Here is a 24,291-nt window from a genome sequence, read left to right as displayed (position 1 = left end):
AGCCCTTTCCTGCTTCTTCTTCTAAGCTCTGCCTAAGTTTTCATCTTGTAAATAAATGAATCATGCCCATCAACAGACGTAGAGAATGGACTTGGGGACACGGGGAGGGGGAAGGGTAAGCTGGGACGAAGTGAGAAAATAGTACTGACATATATACACTTCCAAATATAAAATGTAAAATAGATAGCTAGTGGGAAGCAGCTGCATGGCACAGGGAGATGAGCTTGGTGCTTTGCGACAACCTAGAGGGGTAGGATAGGGAGGGTGGGAGGGAGGCTCAAGAGGGAGGGGATATGGGGATATACATATGTATATAGCTGATTCACTCTGTTATACAGCAGAAACTAACACAACACTGTAAAGCAATTATACTCCAATAACAGATGTTAAAAAAAAAAAATTCACACAGTAAAAAACCAACCAAACAAAAAAAACCCACGACATTTCTAGTTCCAAAGACTGTTTTCTCTGAAGACCAGATCTTTTATTATAATAACTCATTGTGCTAAAAGATTTAATGAAATTAATAAAGAAGGGGAAAAGATTTTCTAAGAAATAAGGAGGATATTATATGGAAGCTAAAACTAAGACACTGGGGCATGACAAAGCAGGTAAGTTAAGTACAAGAGTCTCATTAGCAAACAGAACCAATATACAGCCTTAGAAGAATGAAAATCTTAACAATTTGTGGTGCCCCTACATGATCTGATTATTAACAATTATCAGAAGAGTATGAATAATAATAAAAGTAGCAATCATTTACTGAGTGCCTATTGCATGAAAGATGCTGTGTTAGGTACTTCTCATATGCTCTCTCATGTAATCCATAATGTGTAAAGACCAAACATTTTACAGCTGAAAGAACCGAGCTCAGAGAGGCTGCACTACCTTTTTCATGGTCACATGAATCTGGTCTGAAACACAACTCCACTACAATTTTGCTAGGTAATCCCATCTTTTGGAGACCGGCACTATTGAAGTGGAGAATTGAGATCTAGAGGCGGAAACTCTCAGAGTAAAAGGATCATGGAAATCATGGAAGTAAGACGCTACTTCTAAAAAGGCAGCGTGATGAGTGGAGAGACAGGTGAATGCCAGTAGAGCTAGATCTGTCTCCACTACATTGGAAAATTTACCTTTCCTCTTGGAGTGTATCGGTTTCTTGTTATGCAATTGAGATAATAACACCCAACTTTTAGGTTTATTATGAGAATTAAATGAGATAATGTGTGTAAAGTGCCAGGTAGTGATTAGGATTTTAAAGAACGCTGGAAAAAGTTATATACAAACACACAACTCTGCATGCGTTTGTGAAGTTCATATTGTGTTCACTGAGATACTCTAAGGACAAGAGTGAAAGGTTCCTTCAGAAAAAAAGAAAGTCATAATGAATTCCTTATCTTGGAAACACATGGCTTAAGACAACACATGCTATCCCTCTTCAGAGTAGATTGCTTTTCAAAATGTGAGAGAGAAAGCTAGAAGAAAAGAGAATATGCCTTTCTTTAGTACCCACTAGTGTTAGGTGGTTTTATAAGTTCTAACAAAAATGATACAAAGGACCCCAGCTTTTAGGAAAGAGCGTGTAAGGGGAACTGAGAAGAGTCAGCAAGGATGAAGTTCTGAGGGAGAAAGGATAAGTGTTGGCAGAGGACAGCAGTAGGTGAGAAGAGAAATGAAAAGGGAAGACGGTTTTGAGAAAATCTAATACGGAAGAGGTGGAGGAGCAAATGGCAAGAAACTGAGAAGGACTTAACATGAAGGCAGGAGGAGACCAGGGTAGTATCATGTCATTGCAGCCAAAGGAAAATGTGTTTCAGGAAGAAGAGATTGATCAACTGTGTCCAACAGGGTTGGAAAGGTTCCTTTGAGAGACTGTTCCTTTGAGGCTGTACCGAAGAAAAGGGTGGCATTTGTTGAAGCAGAACCTACAAGTAAAAATTGCTAAAGTGATCTGAAATGAAAATGCCAGAACTGTGACCCTTGGCAATTTTGCAGTCCTTGTTGACCGACTATATGTGTGAGTGCACATTTCCTACTACAACCTACTAGGTTCTGATCATTTGCCAGAGTCTAAAACTACTTTCTTTGAGCTTATGCTGGGGCTATAATGCATTGCCATCTAAATCTGTTTTGTACCACAATGTTCACTGCAGCACTATTTTCAATAGCCAGGACATGGAAGCAACCTAAGTGTCTGTCGACAGATGAATGGATAAAGAAGATGTGGCACATATATACAATGGAATATTACTCAGCCATAAAAAGAAATGAAATTGAGTTATTTGTAGTGAGGTGGATGGACCTAGAGTCTGTCATACAGAGTGAAGTAAGTCAGAAAGAGTAAAACAAATACTGTATGCTAACACATATATATGGAATCTAAAGAAAAAAAAAACGGTTCTGAAGAACCTAAGGGCAGGACAGGAATAAAGACGCAGACGTAGAGAATGGACTTGAGGACATGGGGACGGGGAAGGGTAAGCTGGGACGAAGTGAGAGAGTGGCAAGGACATATATACACTACCAAACATAAAATAGATAGCTAGTGGGAAGCAGCCGCATAGCACAGGGACATCAGCTCGGTGCTTTGTGACCACCTAGAGGAGTGGGATAGGGAGGATGGGAGGGAGATGCAAGAGGGAGGAGATATGGGGATATATATATATGTATAGCTGATCGACTTTGTTATAAAGCAGAAAGTAACACAACATTGTAAAGCAATTATACTCCAATAAACATGTTAAAAATAAAATAAAATAAAGTAAAATAAAAAAACAGCTAAATTTCAAAAAAAATAAGTTAATAAAAATAAATTTGTGTTGTAAGTCAGCTGTTTGCTGCCTTATAATTAGGTGTGTCAGTAGAATTTGTTTGTGTATCTATTAGACTTGCCTAAGACCTTCAGTAAGTCGTTTTGTAGAGTGCAATATTGTTAAAAGAAATTAGTAAATAAATAAATAAAATATCCTATTTAGCTTACAGACTTCACACAGGTACAAATGGATAACTGTAAAATTCATTTGAAATCACAAAGCGAGGAGAAGGAATTGAGTGATCCAAAATGTGCCTATATTTTAAATTCAGGTATAATTTTCATACAGTAAAGTACATAGACATTAAATGTTTAACAAATGGATTCACTCACCTTTGTAACCCACAAGTCTATTATAATAAGAAATACTTCTATCATCCCAGCAAGTTCCTGCGTACCCCTTCCCACTCAATCTTCCCTAAACCTGCCCCTGCTAGAGGCAACCAGTGTTCTGATATCTCTTGCCATAGGTCAATTTTGCCTGTTCTAAAATTACACTAAAAAGTATGAATAAACACTTTTATAATTGACTTCTTTCATTCAGCATAATGGTTTTCAAAAGAATCCATATTTTTACATGTACCAGTAGTTCTTTCATGTTACTGCTAAGTAGTATTTTATTGTGTAAATTCAAATTATTTAGCCATTCAATTGTTGATGAAAATTTGGGCTATTTCCAGTGTGAGGCTATCATCAATAAAACTGCTATGAACATTCTTATTTTTTTTAAGAAAGATATCTCAATTAACAAACATTTACTGTGTACCCACAATCTGCCAAAAATTGAATAGAAAGAGGTCACAGCAGACATAACTGTACAGAGAAGAGATAAAGCCTTTAACTAAAATCTTAACTGAACCCCTTTCTCATTTCTCTGAGCTCAGTTTCTCACATGACTGCTGAGAAAAGCTGACATTTTTTCTCATCTGTAGACAAATTCTGTGGTGTTTTTAGCAGTAGTAGTAGTAACACTAGTAGTAAGAGTTATTTGTAGGTGAATAAGTTATTATTTTCATTATCATATTACAGTTAACAATTACATAGCACTACCATGTACTGTGCTAAATGCTATCTATTTCCTATCAACTCATTTAATGTTTCTAATATTAAAGGTTGAATGAATCCCCTAAGGTCACATAATGGTAACTGCTTTTCACTGAGGCTAAGGAGAGATTTAGGACTCATCTACGTAGGTAATGGAGACACACAGAAATTTTACATGCAGGGGAATAACCTGTCCAGTTTTGAAATTTAGAAAAACGATTTGAATGAAACACAGAAAGTTAGATGGAATAACAGATTTGACCACCGCCAACCCTATGGAGAAAGGCTTGGGAAAGATTGATTTAGATAATTTCCCACCTCCCACCCTATGCTTAATAAGTACAGTTGGTGCCAAAATCTTGGCTCTCTGTGCACCAATGCCAAACAGAAATACAGAGACAGAGTTATGGAGGAGAAATAATGAGTGGCTTTATTTCTTTGTCAGGCAAAGAGGGAATACAGTAGGCTAGCGCCTCAAGAACTGCGCCCCCCCTCACTGGGGAATAGGGAGAGGTTATATGGTCAGGGGTAGTGCTCAGAGGTATAATGATCAAGGAAGTAACAGTCTTGCATTCTTCTTTCTTATGCAAATTTTCAAAAGGGTGGGGTGGATTAGAGTGTGTGCAGGCTCTCTGGTGGTCTCCTAATCTTGATGAGCTTCTCTGGTCCCTGTAATCTGGCCTCAGGTGGTTTCGTGGCTGCTCCTCCCTTGATTAGCAACTGTTCAAATCTGCCCTTTGGAACTCAGGGAAGGTCATGGAGGTTGGAGTCTTGCCTACAAGAAGTGGGGGACAAAAAGGCCCACAGGGCCCTGCTCGGCATCACAGTTAGAGTTCATCAAATAACAACTCATTCTGGATGGAATTTTCACTTCATCTCGTTTACTTGGGATTTCTGGGTTAGGATGGCAAGACGGGTTAACAAGAGTCCGGGGGATAATTTAAGCCTTGGAATTCGGTTAATCCAAGGTGACATGAGCATACTACAGAGAGAGACAGAGAGAGAGAGAGAGAGAGAGAGAGAGAGAGAGAGAGAGAGAGAGAGAGAGAGTGTGTGTGTGTGTGTGTGTATGTGTGTGAACATGCTGTATTTCTTTTCAAAAAGTTACCCAGTCAAATAGCCTGAGGTAAATACATAAACTATACATTCTGCTTTTGACTGGAGGCTTAACTTGTCAGCGATAATGATTTACATAGTGATCATCTCTCTTCCTGACTAGAAAGTTGCACTAGCTTCAAGCTACGTGCTCTGTTAAGAGTCATGAGGAGAGAAATCCTTCCTATTTCAAGCTGGTTTGATTGTTAATTCCTTTCCAGGGGTGATGTGAAATCTGGATAACATACATGAAGTGGTAGCAATGCTATTGCTAAGATGAGTGGATATGAGAAAAAAAAATAGGTAAAGTTGCTTTAAAGAGTGAATAGCCCACTATTGAATATTTCTACCTTGTTTCTTCAGAGTGAATGTTGATGTCATCCTGCAACAGGAGCAGCAGGGTCCTCCTGGGTACAAAGGACTTTCTGTGTCCCCCGTTTCTTGTTTTTAGGAAAAAAAAAGGCTTCAGTCTCCTAGGCTTTCCCTGAGTTCCAAAGAGCAGGCTCAAGCAGTTAATGATTAGGACACAAGAGTCACAGGACTCCTAGTTCCTCCTGAAGGGATAGAGATAAGAATCTGATGCATATCTTTGAATTATTCTATGGAAACTAAGACCACCACCACCCCATCACCCCCAAACGGAGGATGGTGACTACATTCTGACCACAAGCACATAGACCCCCGACTGGTTGGAAACTGAAGGTTGAGATTCAGGAAATATCACCCTGTTACCTCACCACCAACCAATCAGAATGTCCATGAGCAGATTATGAATCCTAAGACCCCTCCCCTAGCACTGTCTTTAAAATCCTGTGCCTGAAAGTTACTGGGGAGTTCTCCATGCTTGGCCATTGCAATAAACCTTTCTCTGCTCCAAACTCTGACCTTTCAGTTTGTTTGGCCTCATTGTGCGTCGGGCACACCAATTTGGACTGGACAACAATACAGTCCTTGCCTCTGTCTTAATCATCTCAGCAAAGGCTCTGGCACATAGGATGTTCCCAATAAATATTGCTTAATAAATATATTAATCTACTTTTACCCAATAATTTGTCAGCACTTCAGGATAACATGTTAATCAATTGTATTGATTTTGAAAATAGAAAGTAAATAATTCTGTGAAACATCACATTAGTTTCTAAATTGTGTGTGTGTGTGTGTGTGTGTGTGTGTGTGTGTTTGAAGAAATGATAGGATGTGGATAGTTTACCCAAGAATTTCAACTATGCTAGGGGAGATTATACATCAGGAAAGTTCAAGGGCAAAATCTGATGGCAAATATACTTATGTCTGAGATTTGATTCCACAACTTTCAGCTGGCTGACATTATACAAATTATACAACCTCATTAAGTCTGTTTACGTCTACAGACCGAAAGGTATTACAGTATGCACCTCACAAGGATTTTGTGACCATTAAATGAGACAGGCCATAGTGTTTATTCTAGTGTTGGCAAAAAGTGTTCAAAATGTTATTCACTGTTATGACTAACAGCAATGAGATTCCTTATTTTCTTTGAGAGTTCTATAGGATGGATATTGTAATACCCGTGATACAATATAGTCTAGAGATGAACTTCTTGTAAAACATCTCATTTTCATAAAAATAAAGTCAGTACAAAACTGAGGCAAATTTATAAGATAATACAACTCATCTCAGATAATAGATTTAACCATCACTGTATCTAAAAACAAAATTATCAGAAACGTTTAGCACAATAATTACCCATTAGTAGGAAAGTTAATGTTTGTCTGAGAAGGTGTGGGATTTTGGTGGTAGGCATGTGTGGAAGGGGTGTAAAATGCTTACATAATTATGACTTTAAAGGTCCTTCTCTTCAGTATTTATAAAATGTGCCATTGAAGGTTAGCTTCTATTTCAGTGAATTCCAGATACTAAAATAATGGAATGTTTTTTGCCTGTTCAAGGATTTGAAAATCAAGCTCTTTCAAAAATCCGCACACACAAAAAATAGCGATTTAGTAGCACTGTTACTGCAGTGTAATAGCTTTTATCAAGTAAGTTTTTAAATTTTAAAAAACTTATTTATTTTATTTATTTATTTTTGGCTGCGTTGGGCCTTTGTTGCTGCGCACAGGCTTTCTCTAGTTGTGGCGAGGAGGGGCTACTCTTTGTTGTGGTGTACAGGCTTCTCATTGTGGTGGCTTCTCTCGTTGCATAGCATGGGCTCTAGGCACGCAGGCTTCAATAGTTGTGGCGTGTGGGCTTCAGTAGCTGTGGCGCACAGGCTTAGTTACTCCATGGTATGTGGGATCTTCCCGGACCAGGGCTCGAACCCGTGTCCCCTGCATTGGCAGGCGGATTCTTTAACCACTGCACCACCAGGGAAGCCCTCAAGTATGTTTTAATAATGTTCTTTTCATGCAATCTCCTTACCAGGTGTTATAAATTTAATATTCCATTGTAATTTATATTATTATGATGATGGTGATTCTATATTTGTATGCCAATAATACTTTGTAATGCCTGATTGTATTTTTTTTTCCAGCAAATCATTTTTACTCCTATACAGCTCAAAAGAAAATAGTCTCTCTGACCAGTGTTCATCTGAGGGTGGTCTGCATCATGGTAGAACTCAGCACTACTATGTTCCACATCACTCCCTGAGTGGTGGAAGTTGATAGTTGGTAAACAACTTCAACCCACCCTCTCACTTGACCTTCAGTTTTTTTTTACTGTTTGTACTGTGACACTTTGAAGCATTGGAAATGTGTGCCTATCAACACGGAATGTGGGCATCCATCATCTCATTCTCAATTTTCTTCTTCTCCCTGAGTATCAAACAGTCACAGTTAAGCATGTACTTTCATCCATGCCTTCAGAAGATAAAGCACTCATGTTAAAGAAGCACTGCTCCTTCTATTCCGTGAGATTTATTCCTTCCTCAAGCTTGGTGTTATATTTGTTTAGATAATTCAGAATTGTAGAGAAACAGAATGTTGGATTTCAGAGGGCCCTAGAGAGCCCTGAAGCCATCCATGTCATTTTCCAAATGAGTAACCTATGGCCATGGAATGTAGGGGCCTCATAATGTCTAGGGAATGACAATCAGAAAAAAAGCTTTAACTAATGACAAGAAGAGTCGAAGGTGTGGACGGCTTAAAACAGAAACAACTACCATTATATTTAGTCCCCTCTAAATGAATGAAGATAATCACATTGCTTGGGGAATCCTACAGGAAAAAAATCCTGCAAGCTAATTTTCTAGATGAGGAAACTGAAGCTCAACAAGATTAAATGACACACAAGGCCACAAGCTGTAGTGTATGGATGTTACGACAAGATGTAAAACCCAGCTTTGTCTAACTTCAAAGAGGAACTCCTTACCACAATACTTAAGGCTACTACAGTTCTCATTTAAAAAGAAAGGACCCTGTACTTTTGATAGAGGTCAATGGAGGTGATGCAGGGTATGGTGAACTGAATAAGCTCTTCATCTCAGGGGATAAATATGGGAGAATAATAGGTTAGCCACTGTGGTTATAACAACAACAAAACAAGATAGAAATTATACTGAAAACTTGCTAATGGTTTCAGATATTTGTGCTAAACATCATTTCCTAATTTTGTGCTGTGTCTCTACGTTCATATAAGGCAGTTTCCCTCCTAGAGCTGCAAACCCAAACCTATGCCCCCTAAAAAGTTGATTTGCCTCCAACAATATACTTTAAACAGTAAATCGTAAAATAGAAAATACAAGTCCTTTAAGAGGAAGGAGGTTCAAATGAAAATCTGCATCCAGTCACATTAATGCTTAGCTTTCAGGGGAGGGAGAATGGAAACTAAACTCAACCCCTGACCCAATGGGTTAGAAAAGTTTTCCTTGTGCTGACACTTCTATAAAATTCAAAAGAAAAAGCCAGAACCTTGTGGTGCTTACAGAGTAGCAGAATCAGAGGATTTTGCATTTGTAAAGACTCTTCTAAGACTCCATTTCCAAAGTGGGAATCCTTTCTTCAGCTAGCTCAAAAGTTCTCTCAGGAGAGAGGAGCCTTCAGATACAGACTTTTCCTTCCTTATCACATCTCAGGGAGCAGTTTCCAGGCATGCTAATTGTCCTTGTAAATGTAACAAAGCTTCTCTGTCAGGTCACGGGATGAAATTGTATTCCAGGGCTTGAAATGCCAAGTGACACAGACTGGGTCCTCCTTTTCCCACCCAAATCCAGCCTGGTGAATATTCCTAAAGAAAGATTTGACTGCAATGACCTTCCTCAAATGTTAACAAAAGAATTCCCTAACATTCTTGCATTCATGGTTTCCTGGCCTGGACTATACATCATGGGAAACTTGGGGCACCAGGCTGTATAAAGGAACACAATCTTGGACAATGTGAAGCTAAGAGGTCACAAGGCAGTGCAGGCTTTTGAAAGCCTCATTCAATAACATCCCCTGGGAGGATGACTATTATTAATCCAAGTTCTTAGCCTGCATTTGGCAGCATTAAGTAGGGAAGTAATGTAGTCCTTGGATTTAAAAGAGACCACATAAATCAGGTGATTGGATGGTATACTTAAAAGGTATCCCATCCAGGCCTTTGTTAGTTCCTGGCAATGGCGTGCAGCAGGATTTAGGAGTCCGAGTCTTAAGCAATCCACTTTGTGGTGCAACGTGGAACTGCAGTAGTAACCTCAACACTTCCTGATGGAGAGAAGTTACCACAGGGGGGTACCTCTCAAAGGACCGTGTGCAGGCAGTGTGATCATTAGAGCAAACACTGAACAAGGTGTCAGAGGCCCAGTTTCCATGTGGGTTGAATACCATCCCAGTTATCTTCCTTGGCTCCTTGGGCTACTGAGATAATCAAGGGAAATATTTGGAAGAGCAAATTGTGTTGTATAAAAGTAAGAACTTTTTCCATATTCCATAAGAACGTAACCATGTGCAAGGAAACATATGGAAGAACCAAATAAAGTGAGTGAGGGGGCAGTGCAGTGTAGGCAGAAAGAAGCATAGATTGCAGGATCAGCTGGTTCTGCATTCCAGTTCCCATTCTCCACTTTCTTGGCCATTCTAGGGCAATAACTAAATCTCTCTAAACCTAAAATCCTTTATCTGTTAAGAGGGCACAGGGGTGATATTAACAGCCCTCTCTCACAGGGTCCAAGTGAAGGCTAAATAAGATTCTGTACATCTGGAAGGCACTAGGTACTTAGGAAGTGTTATTTCCCTTGGTCCTACCTATACATATCCTTCAACTTGCACCTTGCCTACTCTTTCTTAAGCTGTTAAAATATATATTTATTCAAATATATTTGCGAAATGCAAAAACAGAAAACAACCTCAGCCTTCTCTATGGCCATTTTAGGTTATTTTAAATTAGTTGTATAAATTAAATTGTAAATGTAAAATGTAAATTCTAATAAAATGGTTTTTCTTCCAGTGTTTCAAAAGCCCATTCCACAATTTTAGAGAGCTTTAGAAGACATAAATTGTCCAGAGGCTTACTCATAATCCTTTCCCACTTTCCCACTTCTTTTGTAAACTAGTGCCATTCTCCCTAAGTAGGAATGATGTGATGATTTTACTTAAAGACTCATTATTAAATTGTTACGCTCCATAACCAGTTTGAGGTAAAATCCCATGATTTAGTCTCTAGCATCAATTACTAGAAAGTGTATACCTTTAAAAGCCAAAATTGTGTCTCTGGAAAAGTTTAAAAGAAAGATCATCCTGTTTGTTGGTTCACTCAAATTGTTCTGACTTCATGCCCAGTCCTGCCAGCCACAGTTAGTCAGCAAAAGCCATGTGTCAGAATCAAAACGCACTTCTTTTCAAAAAACCAGACCTGTGTGATCAGAAATGCCATAAAAGTATGCATAAGCCCATCTGTCCAGGGACTGAAAGAAATTAGTCTGGGCCTAGTGAAAACCACTTAGTGGACCCCAAATCCTCTCCATATGGCTTTTCTCCACATGCACTGTCTCCTCTGCCTTACTTCTCTCTCTCAATCTTCAACTTCACCCAATCTTTCTTTTTTTCTCATTGTTTTGGATTCTTTGTGTTTCTGAAATTCTGTGTTTCTGCAAAAGTCACTCACTTTCTATGTTTTGTGTCTGGGCTCCTCTCTTATGTTGTAACAGTCACGTGACCTCCTCTCTGAATGGAGGATTTCTGTCTTACTGTCCATTTGCTGCTTGGCCCTATCTTTTGTGCCTCTTTTTTTTTTTTTTAAAGGGGGGGTTCTTTATTATTATTATTATTTTGTATAAATTTATTTATTTATTTTTTACCGCGTTGGGTCTTTGTTGCTGCGCAAGGGCTTTTCTCTAGTTGCAGCGAGTGGGGGCTGCTCTTCATTGCGGTGCCTGGGCTTCTCACTGCGATGGCTTCTCTTGTTGTGGAGCACGGGCTCTAGGTGCGCAGGCTTCAGTAGTTGTGGCGCATGGGCTTAGGTGCTCCACAGCATGTGGGATCTTCCCGGACCAGGGCTTGAACTCGTGTCCCCTGCATTGGCAGGAGGACTCCCAACCACTGCGCCACCAGGGAAGTCCCTTTGTATCTCTTTGACCCTCTCTCATCACCTCATTCTGTGTGTGTGTACTTATGTGTTGGGGCAGGTGTGTCTCTATGTTTCTTGTTTGGTCTTTTAGCTTCAACTTGTGTCTTTCCTTCCACTTGCGGATGGAGGAAAAACTGGAAACATTTAAATGCATTCCCGATAGTTTACTTGGGATGTGGAATTTGGTTTCAGCTATAAAAAACTTAGACCTTTACAGCATGGGTGTAATGGCAGGAAAAGCGGAGAAGATGAGAGGAACAGTGGCTGTAATCAATAGGACCAACCACTGCAAATGACTAATGATTCCTGAAAACACCTCACAAGGCTGATTACAAATGTCCCTGCAAAGTCAGGGTCAGATTCAGACGATGAGCTCTGCCAAAGCAACGCTGCTCTAAGAGAAAAATAATAGGACACACGCACACATGCACACACACACACACAAGTATAACAAGAGGCAAACTGCAGTGAGAAATTCATTTATACTTTGGGGTTCCCAGAAGCACATAAAAAATAAAAGCAAAGAAAACTCCACTATAAATAAACCTGCCACATTCTAAATAAAGCCTCTGAGTGGCTGGGGAGTCTGGCTTTCTTCGAGGAGTTACAGGATTTGGTCATTTTTAACAGCCATGTTTGCTCTTTCACCAAATTACTTTTCCTCATAGAATCTGCTAAAGGCACGAGGGGGTTATTCTCAGTGGTCAAAGTGCACCAGTAACAAAGGACATGACCAGAACTGTCCAGAGGAAGGTCACCATGATAAGAGCTGGCAAGGAAGAGATGAAACAGAGAAGCACATATCCATTTGGAAAAAGATTCTTGGAGTTGCAAAAGGCACTGGGTGAGTCACTGAAGAGAGCTAAGTAAATTATAGATCCCACCTCTGGAGCCTCTGTAATATTGTCCACCAGTTCAGTTTCCAAGTGTACAGGGAATTGTTACTAAATTATTTAGCATTAACACAGTTCAAGCAACTGGAGGGTACAAGGTTTTGGTCTTCTTTTAGCACCTGTCTATGTGTGCAAGATTTTCTTTTTCATCCCATTCAACTATTCTGCTCTTCTTTTCACTGTTCTGGTGATTCTCAGTTCAAAGAAAACCCACAAAATTGCCCAGTTGTGGCAAAGCTTCCAGTGAGCTAACTTAATGCTACAGCTCTGGAGTAGTTAAGAACTCTGCCCAACTCAGAAAACAGCTAGAATCATTTCACTGTAGTCACCTAACCAATGAGAATTCACTTCACTTCCAACATCGCAATTGTCTTACCTGCAAAATGGAGACAACATCTATAAATATATTTAACGCACAAAGCAAGATGCCTTATAAATGCTCAGGAAAAATATTCTTCTGCTCCTGCTACTCCTTCATCATTTATCTCTTACTTTATCATCATAATCATCTTAAATGTGTATCTGTAAATGATAATGCCAAAAAGAAAGACACTGGGCTAGCCCCTACATTTGGAGAAGAACCCACAAATCACCTTGTACATGGTACCAGCCCTGCTCAGGCCCAGACTGTGGCAGTTTCATCTCCCCATAAAGGAAATAAAACAGAGCCACCACATGCATTAGTCTTAAGGACATTTTTTCTTCTCTCAAGGGGTTTGTATCCACCTCTGTCTCTGACTACCAAAGCATAGAGAGACGCACGCAAAGAAAAAGGTGTAGTGGCTTTGCAATTGGATAGATATCACTAAATGTCTACTTACAGCTTACTAAACCTCTTACATCTAGTCTGGAGACCATACAGATAGGTAGTCGGTTAACTTCAGTGAGCCTCACTTTTCTCATCTACAAATTGGGGTGGCAGCCTAGCACATTGAGCCCTTCCCGCACGGGGTTCAAATGTGACAATGTGCTGCTGAGATTACAGGAACAAGTTCAAAGATCACCACGCCCGGTCTGACTCCTGGCTTCATCACTTATTCACTTGTAAACTCTAATGCAAACAACTCTTCCCTTCAGTGCCTCTCTCCAGATCTGGCACGGGGAATAATGAATGGTACCTTCGTCAGGGGGCTGCCAGGAGGATTGAACGAGAAAACTTTATATATAAAGTGTCTACCATATAGTAAACACTTAATAGATACTTAACCCTCCTTTTCTCCCCTACTTTAATGTCTCTGGCTAATGTCATCAAGTTCACAGTCTCCACTAGATATTCACAGCCAATAATAATAATAATAATAATAATAATAATAATAATAATCTATACAATACAGCTGGGTTATTTTTTTTAGGATTAGAGAGAAATAGAAATATGCATCCAGTGTTTTATTCCCCGCTGTTCCCCCAATATTCCTCAGCCCTTCTGATCAGGCTCATTTGGATTCCGCTATTGTCTCCCACGGAAGCCCAGTGACATTTGATGCTCTGCAGATTTCAGAGCACATCTGCCGCGCTGTGGTAAATACATGCAGCAGAAAAAGAAGTCCATGGATATGAGCAGGAAACAGTTCCTGTTAACTAATCAAGTTTGGGGAGGGGTGTTCCACAGACAGTAACCTCCCTCTGCTGTCACCTGCAAAACAGGGGAGTCCCATGTGCAAACTGGTGCCACAGCCTGCTGTGTCCAGCACTTACTACAGGGGTGCAAATGAGATAAGCAGCGGCTTCTACCCACAACCTTGCCTGGGGCTCTTGCAAACACCAGCTCCATGACTCTTTTCTTCAGTTGAGTGGTATTCAAAATGTACTCAGGCTGTCTGCAGAGAGCAAAAAGCATGACTTGCACTATCCCTGGATTAATTGATGATTGACTGATTTCTTTAAAAACATGTATTTTATGCTTTAATGTGCATAGGAATTACCTAGGGGCTATTGTGAAAATGCAGATTCTGATTCAATAAGAATGAAATTCTGCATTTCAATCTAGCTGTCAGGTGACAATGTTTCTGCTAATTTACAGACCCTCGCTTTGATTAATAAGAATGTAGTGTATTTTAGTTCTCCTCCTAGATACATCTAAGAAGATTCTTAAATGTTTTGAAATGTGAGTGAGATAATAGCTGGTGCTAATGAGAAAACATACCTATATTTTAATGAAATATTCAGATCTTTGAATATTGACAACACTGTCTTTAATACGTTTCAAAATATTCAAAGACTTAGTTAGGAACAGGAATATATATAATCAAATTATGCCAAGGGATGAGTGTGTGTGTGTGTGCGCGCACGCGCGCACGTGCGGGTGATTTTAAGTTAACTATAATAGAAATAATATGTACAGATGAAAAATGCTGAAATATTAAAGAAACTGCTATGTAGAAAACACGTCTAGCCAGGCCAAATGAGATCCTGTAAATGCCGTTAACACTTTTTCTTAAATAACATAGTACCTTAAATAACGTTTTTACACTATTCTTACTTACTGAAATGTTAAAAGCAACGCAACATGCAGGCTGACTGCATTACTTGAAGACTCCAAAGATAGTTCCCAATTTCAAGGCCAAATACAAAATCTTCATACGATAGTTTCCCATTTCAAGGCCAAGTACAAAATCTTCAATTTTTGGTTAACATGTGGTCTGTTCCATGGTAATGAAAGTCATTTAACATGCATACAACAGTGCAGTGCAGCAAGACTGTGGCTGTTCTTCTCTCTTCATTGTTTCATAAAAATGATTAAATATTGCTGGCACTTTAATTTATTAATTGATGAGACTGAACTTCCAAAGGTTTAACACAGGTGTGGTTTAAAAAATAAAAAAGATTCTATTAATATTTACCAACTGATTTCACATTAAATGATGGTCCCGATGAATTTGCTATGAATAGATGGCATTGGTTTTAAAAAAACTGAATATAACCTTGTCATTTATTTTTCTCTCATTTTATTATATTTTACAATGTAATAATAGCAGAGCCTAGAAAATAAAATGCAGAAAATTATAAAAAAAGAAAAAAAAAGATAATCCAACCACATATATTGGGAAAAAAAGTTTTAGTATATTGGTATATCTCCTTTTATTGATTTGTGGTACAGTTATTAATATGAATTAATGTCAGGCATTAACCCCTTATTTTGTTAGTTTGTTTTTTCATATTTATTTATTTTTTGGCTGCATTAGGTCTTAGTTGTGGCACACGGGATCTTTCATTGCGGCACGTGGGCTCTTCATTGCAGTGCACAGGCTTCTCTCTAGTTGTGGCACACAGGCTCATTAGTTGTGGCGCGCGGGCTTAGTTGCCCTGCGGCATGTGGGATCTTAGTTCCCTGACCACGGGTCGAATCAATGTTCCCCTGCATTGCAAGATGGATTCTTAACCACTGGGCTACCAGGGAAGTCCCCCCTTATTTTGTTTTTAATTAAGGCTACATGATTATTATTTATTCATTAGATGGAATCATACATTTGGGATTTTTATAATCTTACATTGTTTTCAACTGGGGAAATCTTTATATCAGAAATAGTAGATAGTGGTTATAGATACGATTAGGATTCTCCTTACATTAGTTTTTAAAATCAAGAGTATTGACTTTGTTTGTGAAAATTGTTGAATATGGATGATCAGAGTGATAGGTACAAAGGAGTTGATTATTTTTGTTAATGTTTGATTATATTTTTTATGTACACATACATATCATAATAGATACATGCCAGGTACTCTGTTCATATCACATATGCATTTTAAAATTATATTCTATACACATTTTATATCTTGCTTCTGATATTTATTCAGTTGCAATCATGTTTCCATGTTCTAAATTTTAACCATTTTTGGATGATTCATACTATTCTGCTATGTGATGCAAGGAAAGCCTTCCCAGTTGTGCAGCCTTTATGTTTGCCCAATTCTTCCCTCTGAGCTTTGGCTTCATATTTGTGATAGGAATCAATTCTCTGCTTTCTTTCTTTTCCACATTGAATACCTTGGTGCTATTTATTCATAAAATAGGGTGACATAATCTGGCTTTTTCACCCACAAACATGTAACTACTAGCACTTTGCTTGAAGTGGGAAAAGTATCTGCCTCAATGAGATGACTCTTCAAGAGGACCGACAAAATGTGCAAGACTCTTCTTGTAAGTCTGCATGAATTTACTTTTCAAGGCATCTACAGAGATAAGCAGATTATACACACTCTCACTTGGCCCCTTGGTAAGGAACAAAGATTCAATTTGGCTGTGCCCGAGAGGCTGTGTGACTTTCCCCTCCATCTACCTTTGTAGCAGGTGAAAAGAAACAGTGAGAGTCTGGGGGCTACCAAGAGAAAGAATTAGGAGATGTCTTGGGATTTTACTCATGTACAAAGTCAGCTAATAGACTGTGTGTACATGTGTATGTGTGTGTGCATCTGTGTGTATGTGTGTGTGTGTGTTGAGGGTTTCTGCTAACACACATGACTAATACTATTCCATTTTTTTAATATCAGCATCAAAAGACTTCCAACAGCTCTGGGATGCCTGTTATTTCTAAGTTGGGACACCGGGCAAAAGGCAGACAACCCTTGTTGTTTGGTCAGATTGAGACATGCGATGCTGACTTGCATTCCTGCCAAATTATTGGTGCACAAGTCTCTGTCTGAGTAGGCAGAAGCTTCACGAAACTGACAGTGAATTGTTCTTGCAAGGCCAAAGATACAATTTGGCTGTGTCTGCGTAGCCCAGTGCTCTTAACATGCAAACAGCCAGCAAAAATAATGGCATGTCAAGTGCAATTTTCTCACCAGCCGCTGACACCGTAAACTGTAATATAGTGTAATTATTTGGCACCCCGTGTCCTTCACACTAAGCACCACCCAAATGATTTCCAAGTTACGGGGAAGAGGGAAGGTTAGAAGGTCAAATTTAAAGAGAGAAAATGAGTCAGTACCTTGGAGGGAGAGAATTATAAATAGATGTGGCATCACCAGTGAGAGTTATATCCAAATAAGGAACTGCTCAGAAATCCAGGTAGGAGGGGAAAAGGGAGGAAAGAGAGGAGTTTATGTAAGAAAGAGGATTTAGGATAGAGCTCTGACCACCTGGAAAGCAAACCATTTTGTCCCAAAATAAAACAGTCTGAGGAACAGGGGATCACAGAACCACAGAACAAGAGTTAAAGGAACTTGGGTAGATAGGTTGCACACATTTTTTTTAAATATTGCTTTCTTTTCCTGTTCCACAGGGATCTGTGTCTTAAATATAATTCCATAATCCACTATACAATTACAAGTGAGGAAACTGCGCCCGAGAGACGTTGTGTGACTTTCTCTTCCAGTTCCTTTACAGCAGAGGGGAAAAAAGACAGAAGCCAGATCTCCAAGAGATCCTTGCCCATCTTTCTACCTGATTCAAAAGATCTCAATCCTAGTTCTCTGTCTTCCAGTTACTCTGACCCTCTCTCAGCTCCTTAAATAGTCTTGTGCATATGCTATGTCCTCTGTGGGAATGCTGTCTTTTTTCAACCCTGCACCTTAGTTCATGGTTTTAGCATCTCAGCTCACAGGTGATTCCTTTAGGGAGGATTCCATCATCCCACCAAATAGACCAGCTTCCATAGACCCATATTCCTTCACTTCAGAGTACTTATCTCAGTTTTGACATGGCATATGTCACATTATGATTATTTTCTTAACATCTGTCTCCCCCTAGTAGCCCATTATGACAGAGGGCATGGATCTGTGTTTGCTCAGAACTCAGAATCCACTGGTAACAACACTTAGGAGATAGTAGGTGCCCAATAAATATTTGTGTAATGACTTGATCGATCACCTTCCTGACTCACAGCCAAGGGCTCTCATGATGGCATCAAGATGCCAGCCTTAAAGAACCCATGCACATTTCATCCCAAGGACAACATTTTTGTCTCGGTTACAAGACTTATGAAAAGCACCATGGGTTTTCCTTCTCTTCCTTTTCAAAACCAGACAAATAAGAATATAGGGTGAAGGGTCCCATGTACCACCTTATTCTCTTCCAGAATTGGCGGAGAAAGTCAACACAGGAGGTGCTGGGCAATGCAGAAATCTAAATATTTATGTGTGTATACAAACAGGCTCCAGACCACCTTGTACCACAGAGAGCTGGAGCCAGGAGTGGAGTCTGTTTAGCTGCTATTTGCTTTTCAAGAATTCAGAAAGATTTTTGATCTAGTTTGTGACATAAGCACAAATGTAAGTTTGCAGAAGAATTGGAAGATAATGGAATCCCCAGCCTGAATTGCTTCACGCCACTAGTAAGGGGGACAGCCCCCAGAGAGAAGGCTCTGCAGCCTTCATAAGGAGACTTACTTGTTTTAACAAATTAACTTATCACTATTACTACCTCAAAGAAGGACTTTTAAAATCAATACATAGAAACAATGTTTAAACTACCCAGCAGGTCTCTAAAATAAACAATTGAAAAGGAGAACATGACAGCAATGTATTGCCCCTTTGGCTGAAAAATGCTATTTGTATTAAAACTGGTTGGGTTTATCTTATTTTATAAATTCCTCCATTATTTAGGTGAATTATTCATTCACTTATTCATGCAAAATATTTATGAGCTCTCCCTATATGCAGGCAGTGTTCTAGGTTCTGGGGATATTCAGTGAAGAACAAAGGAGACAAAATCCTTTTCCTTGTAGAACTTACATTCTAGTAGGAGACAAATCATAAACACGATAAAGTATGGAGTATGTGAGACAGTGATCATCAGGAAGGAGAAAAAATAAAGCAAAGTCAAAGGGTATGAAATATCAGAGATGCGACGTTTATATTTTAGACAGAATGGGGCAGAGAAGGCTCTGTAAGAATACAGATTTCAACTTCATTTTAATTCACTGAGAAACATACAGGCTTATGCTGCTTCTGATCAAGGGGACCCTCAGTCATCCCACCCTATTCCCACGTCGTTGCGTAAGCCGAAATCTATCCAGCAGGGGCGCCTAACTTCCCACTCCACCCCACGCCGTCAAGCTGAGTGACAGTTACCCTTCAAGACACATGGAAATATCAAACATCACCTCCATCCTAAGCAACCTGGGCTAATTGAAAGGGCCCCTCTTTAGGCTCCCAGAGTCCTGTGCTCACCTAGTGATGTAGCTGTCAGTTTGTCCATCACTCCAACTACACACACACACACACACACGCACACACACACAATTAAGACTACAATCATGACTACAACTGCTATGTGCAGGCACTGTGCATAAATTATTCTTATCTACTTGTATTCATCTTATTTGGATGACCCTTGAAGAGCTTTAGTTACTTTCTCAGGGTAAACATCCAGGAAGTGGCAAAGCCAATATTCAAACCTCTGAGAGTCCATCTCTAAGGCTTAGTTCTTTCTCTGCATCTAGCTGCCTACCAATATAGTAAAAACAGACAACAAAGGATGTAAGGGTATATGTGAAGCTCTGAAGAGCCAATCACTTAAAAGCTGGCTCTGCCCTTGAGCTTGAACTCAGTGTGCCAGGCCCGAGGCCCCCACCATGGTGACTCGCAGGAGGGCCTTTTACAGAGCAGGCATGCTCACAAGTAACTAATGCTTCTCAGCCAGTTCCTGGGGAGAAGCTCAGCGATGAAGTGCTTTAGAGTCAGACGTGGAAGAACGTGCACAGAGATAAAACATTGTAAAGCAGCCGTGGGCACCCTGATACGGATCCTCCCCACACTCAGCCTGACTCATAATCAGCAGCAGTCACCCGAAATGCATTTTGGGCTTTGCTACAACTCAAGATCTTCAAAGGCCAAGCTGTAATAATTCAGGAGCAATTTTCTTTAAGGGGAAATATATATGATTGGAAATGTTTGCAGAAAAAGTTCTTCAGAAATAAGTTTAACTCAGATTTAACAATCGTTTGGGGATTGGCCATGTGAAGAGCAGCCATCAAGGATCAGAACCACTCTGGCCGTTTCAAAATCCTAGGGTTCACTAGCAACGTTTCTGTCATTCAAAGAAGCATGGATTTCTCATATTACTAAGTCAAAAAAGGACAATAAATGCCACCTTGTTTGTCTCTCTCTCTGTTGCTACATTTAAAGAATGGAGGCAAAATTAGTCATTAGAGCCTGAGTCTAAAACAAACCCCAATTTAATTATTTTTTATATTCAGATAAAAATGGAAAGTTCTTCTGGGGATAGCAAGTTTGTTTATATTACACAAGATACCATCAGTGTAATAGACCTCCACAGAGTTCACTAATAGAAACAAGGAGAAAATATCCATCAATTATATATGTGTGCATGTACCGTATACCCAGAATTTCATACGGTATGAAAACGCCTTGCCTTAGGGCTGGCTAAAGAAGTTTTGAATATCCAGAACATAGGAATTTAAGAACTCTGCATTTTATACTCAATAATTCTTAAGTGCAAATTATAGTTTAAATACATGGTAACTAGTCACTAAGATGTAATAGGATACAGTGGATAAAATTATGGCCTTGGGAATCCCCAACCTGATTCAGATTCAGATCATTTACTAGCTCTACGATCTTGGTTTACTTTATTAATCCACCTAAGTCTCAATTTTTGCACTTAACAACAACAAAAAAAGATAATGGGGTCAAGAAGCCCCTATTCAAAACACACTGGGTCAGATGTTTTGGAAATGAGAAGTTTTCACATTTAGAAATGTATTAAGGTAGATAAACTGTATAGTAAACAAAACCTTCAGCAGAGTCTGGGGCAGCACCTTGTAATCAAACACATTAACATTTCTGCTGGGAAATATATGAACAGTCACAGTAATGGGGTGCACTACGACTATAAATAGCCTCCAGTCAGTTCTGCTACCTGAGTGTGTATCAAGCATATTAAAAAAAATACTTTTGGGGGCTTCCCTGGTGGCGCAGTTGTTGAGAGTCCGCCTGCCGATGCAGGGGACACGGGTTCGTGCCCCGGTCCGGGAAGATCCCACATGCCACGGAGCAGCTGGGCCCGTGAGCCATGGCCGCTGAGCCTGCGCGTCCAGAGCCTGTGCTCCGCAACGGGAGAGGCCACAGCAGTGAGAGGCCCGCGTACCGCAAAAAAAAAAACAAAAAAAAACAAACAAAAAAAACTTTTTGTATTTTGGACTTACAAAGAAAGGAATGTAGACCTGTTTTATACACGTATTGTTTGTATATATGTACATATGCACACATATACATATAAAGAGCGAGGCAGAGGGAGCTGTTGCTAAAATCAAACAGGACTGTGCCTACAAAGTGCTGTTATGATAGTGCTCAATACAAAACAGTATTGACCAGAATGTGAATTGCTTGAAGGCAGGGATCATTGTTTTGTTCATTGATATACCCCCATATGCCTAAAAAGGTATTTGGCTCAATAAATATTCTTTGAATGATTCATGACACCACCTCATCCAGATTTCCCTTGTCCAAGTAGAACTACATAAAAAGAAAAAGCATAATCCTTGGGGAGGCTCAATCTGCGTTGCAAGACAATGAGGTAGAAGCAGGAATGGAATCAGAAGTTCCTAGCGAGACACAAAGTGTTAACTCAAGTCTTGAAGATCAATATTTAATTCTTTTTTTAATATCACTGCATTTGGGAAATGCACAATATTGGCATGATTCACTTCTGAATCTGACTTATCAGGAAAATCAGTCCTTGGCAGGCTCGTAATTGGAATTCTACCTATGATGATGGTGCGTGTTAAAATTAACAGAAGCTATGAGCGATTCTGAGGAATAAACATGTATAGTCTTCAATAACCCACAGTGAAACTTTGAAAAGCAGGCAGCCCTTATCCACACAAGGAACATTTGTCTAACCTGCCAAAAGCAACAAAACAAATGTAAATCCAGTCTAACACATATATGCATGTGCACGCACGCGCACACACATACACCACACGCGCACACCAAGCTAAAATTTTGATTCTATACATTTGATTCCATCTGACAATGAATGCAACAGTTTCCTATTGCAAAATTCACTGAGTTACAGTAAGTACAAAGCACTGCTAAGCACCCACTCCGAGAATTTCCCTTTCCCCATCCTAGGTTAATAATTGAACCAACCAACAAACAACAAAAAGAAACATAAAAAGGAGAAAAATCTACCTGCAACTGGAGATACATGGCCTCAAACTAAAATGGAACAAAATAACATCTTAGGAATCCAGGTGGTAGAAATTCAAACTGAGCAAAAATGCATACCTCTTCCAAGTGCTATAAGTTACAGGAAAGGTTTGGCATGCAGATTTCTTGTGTGAAACGAGAATGAAAAAGCTTATTTGTGTATGCATTACACAAGTGTTATTAAAGCTATGATATAATAGATGGGGAGGATGGGAGAGATGGGGAGGAAGAGCTTTCCAGAGAAGAGCAGTTAGTTTACATTTAAATCTGTTACCATGAGATTATTCATATTCCTAAAGAAACCAACAGGTAAACTAACTAATCATCTGGCCTAAAGTACTTACAGCTAAGTGTGGCAACAACTGTGACAAGCCTAATGTTAAAGGTCTAGGGATCAGTAACAGATCCCGAAACTGGGACCTTAAAAACGAAGCTTACCCGGCCAACAAGGATCGGTTCAGGTCCAGAAAACTCTTCCAGGACGAACATTTGATTCCAAACCCAGCCTCTCTTGGAACGGTTCAAAATCCGCTGTTCTTCATTCAGCCTGTTTAGTTCCAAAGGGGATCCACTCAATAAAACTGGAGACTGATTCATCGGAGCCGTGTAAATGCAAGGGGGAAGAGTAATCCATAATATTATTAATGGAGTCCAGAGATCCAACAGCATTTCCGCTAGCCGTTCTGGCATGGTCCCCCCAGTTAAGCAAATCACCACGAAAATGAGACAATTATTTTGTTTGCCTCTGGTCTGCAGCCATCCAATTCATCATGCAGTGCCGAGCATTTACTCACAGCTCTGCCACGTGTTTACAGCACGGGAAACAGACATCGTCTAAGCAGCTTTTCTAAGACCACGATCCATTGGCTTTCCTTCTCACTGAAATGTCCTGCAAAAACAAGCAGGAAGAAAGATAAAGGTCCACTGCAACAGGTTTTAAAACAAAATCACTGGTTTTCAAAAGCATGTACATGAACAATAGTAGGCATTTCCCAAACCCTTGAGTCAAGAAAGTGGACCTGAGGAATTAGAACAAGTAAGCTAACAGGTCTTTTTATATTGTGAGCTTTATTTAAATTTTCATATCTATGTTACTTATCAAAAACCACTTCAGTTCTCTCTTCCCTCCTTGCTCCTTTCCTTCCTCCCTCCCTTTCTTCCTTCCTTTCTTCTTTCTTGCCTCGCTTCCTTTTCTCTCTCCATTACTCCCACTCTCTCTTTTCTTATAGTCGTTTTGGTTGTAATGCAAGTTTGGGTGTTGCCAATACTTCCTTGTACTCTTGCAGAGATTGCAAGCCTCCTTCCTCCTTCCTTCCTCTCCCCTTCCTTCATTTCTTCCTCTTCCTTCCTCCCTCCCTCTATCCCTTCCTTCCTCCTTCCTTCATTTCTTCCTCTTCCTTCCTCCCTCCCTCTATCCCTTCCTTCCCTCTTCCTTCATTTCTTCCTCTTCCTTCCTCCCTCCCTCTATCCCTTCCTTCTTTCCTTCCTTCCTCCCTCTATCCCTTCCTTCCCTCTTCCTTCATTTCTTCCTCTTCCTTCCTCCCTCCCTCTATCCCTTCCTTCTTTCCTTCCTTCCTTCCTTCTCTTCCCCTGCCCCCTCTCCACCCTCCCAGTTTAAAAATAAGTTCTAGTTCACTTTAGGCTGAACTATGTGAATAAACTAGCCTTTAACGGGTAAATTTTTTTTAAAAATTACAAATGAGAACAGGAAGGGAAATAACCCCAATTTTCACAGTCTTAGCTGCCGCAACCCATCAGAAGGGATTGTCCAGTTCAGGGTGCAGAATGCAACTCTCTGCCAGGATGCTA

At 39.8% G+C, this 24,291-nt stretch overlaps 1 protein-coding gene across 1 annotated transcript in view; it reads right to left on the bottom strand.

Annotated features, from left to right (window-relative positions):
• Positions 1-23,190, bottom strand: part of CDH8 (cadherin 8) — a gene marked incomplete at its 3' end in the record, with an annotated part of 356,559 nt that extends 333,369 nt beyond the window's left edge. The window contains exon 1 of the mRNA XM_079723723.1: positions 22,921-23,190. Coding sequence (XP_079579849.1) covers positions 22,921-23,172 — 252 coding nt within the window. The 5' untranslated portion in view covers positions 23,173-23,190. The remainder of the gene's footprint in view (positions 1-22,920) is intronic.
• Between the last annotated feature and the right edge of the window lie 1,101 nt (positions 23,191-24,291).

The sequence above is a fragment of the Hyperoodon ampullatus genome, assembly GCF_949752795.1.
Source record: "Hyperoodon ampullatus genome assembly, chromosome: 18".
NCBI classification, from domain to species: domain Eukaryota; kingdom Metazoa; phylum Chordata; class Mammalia; order Artiodactyla; family Ziphiidae; genus Hyperoodon; species Hyperoodon ampullatus.
This window is presented reverse-complemented; position numbering and strand designations above follow the sequence as displayed.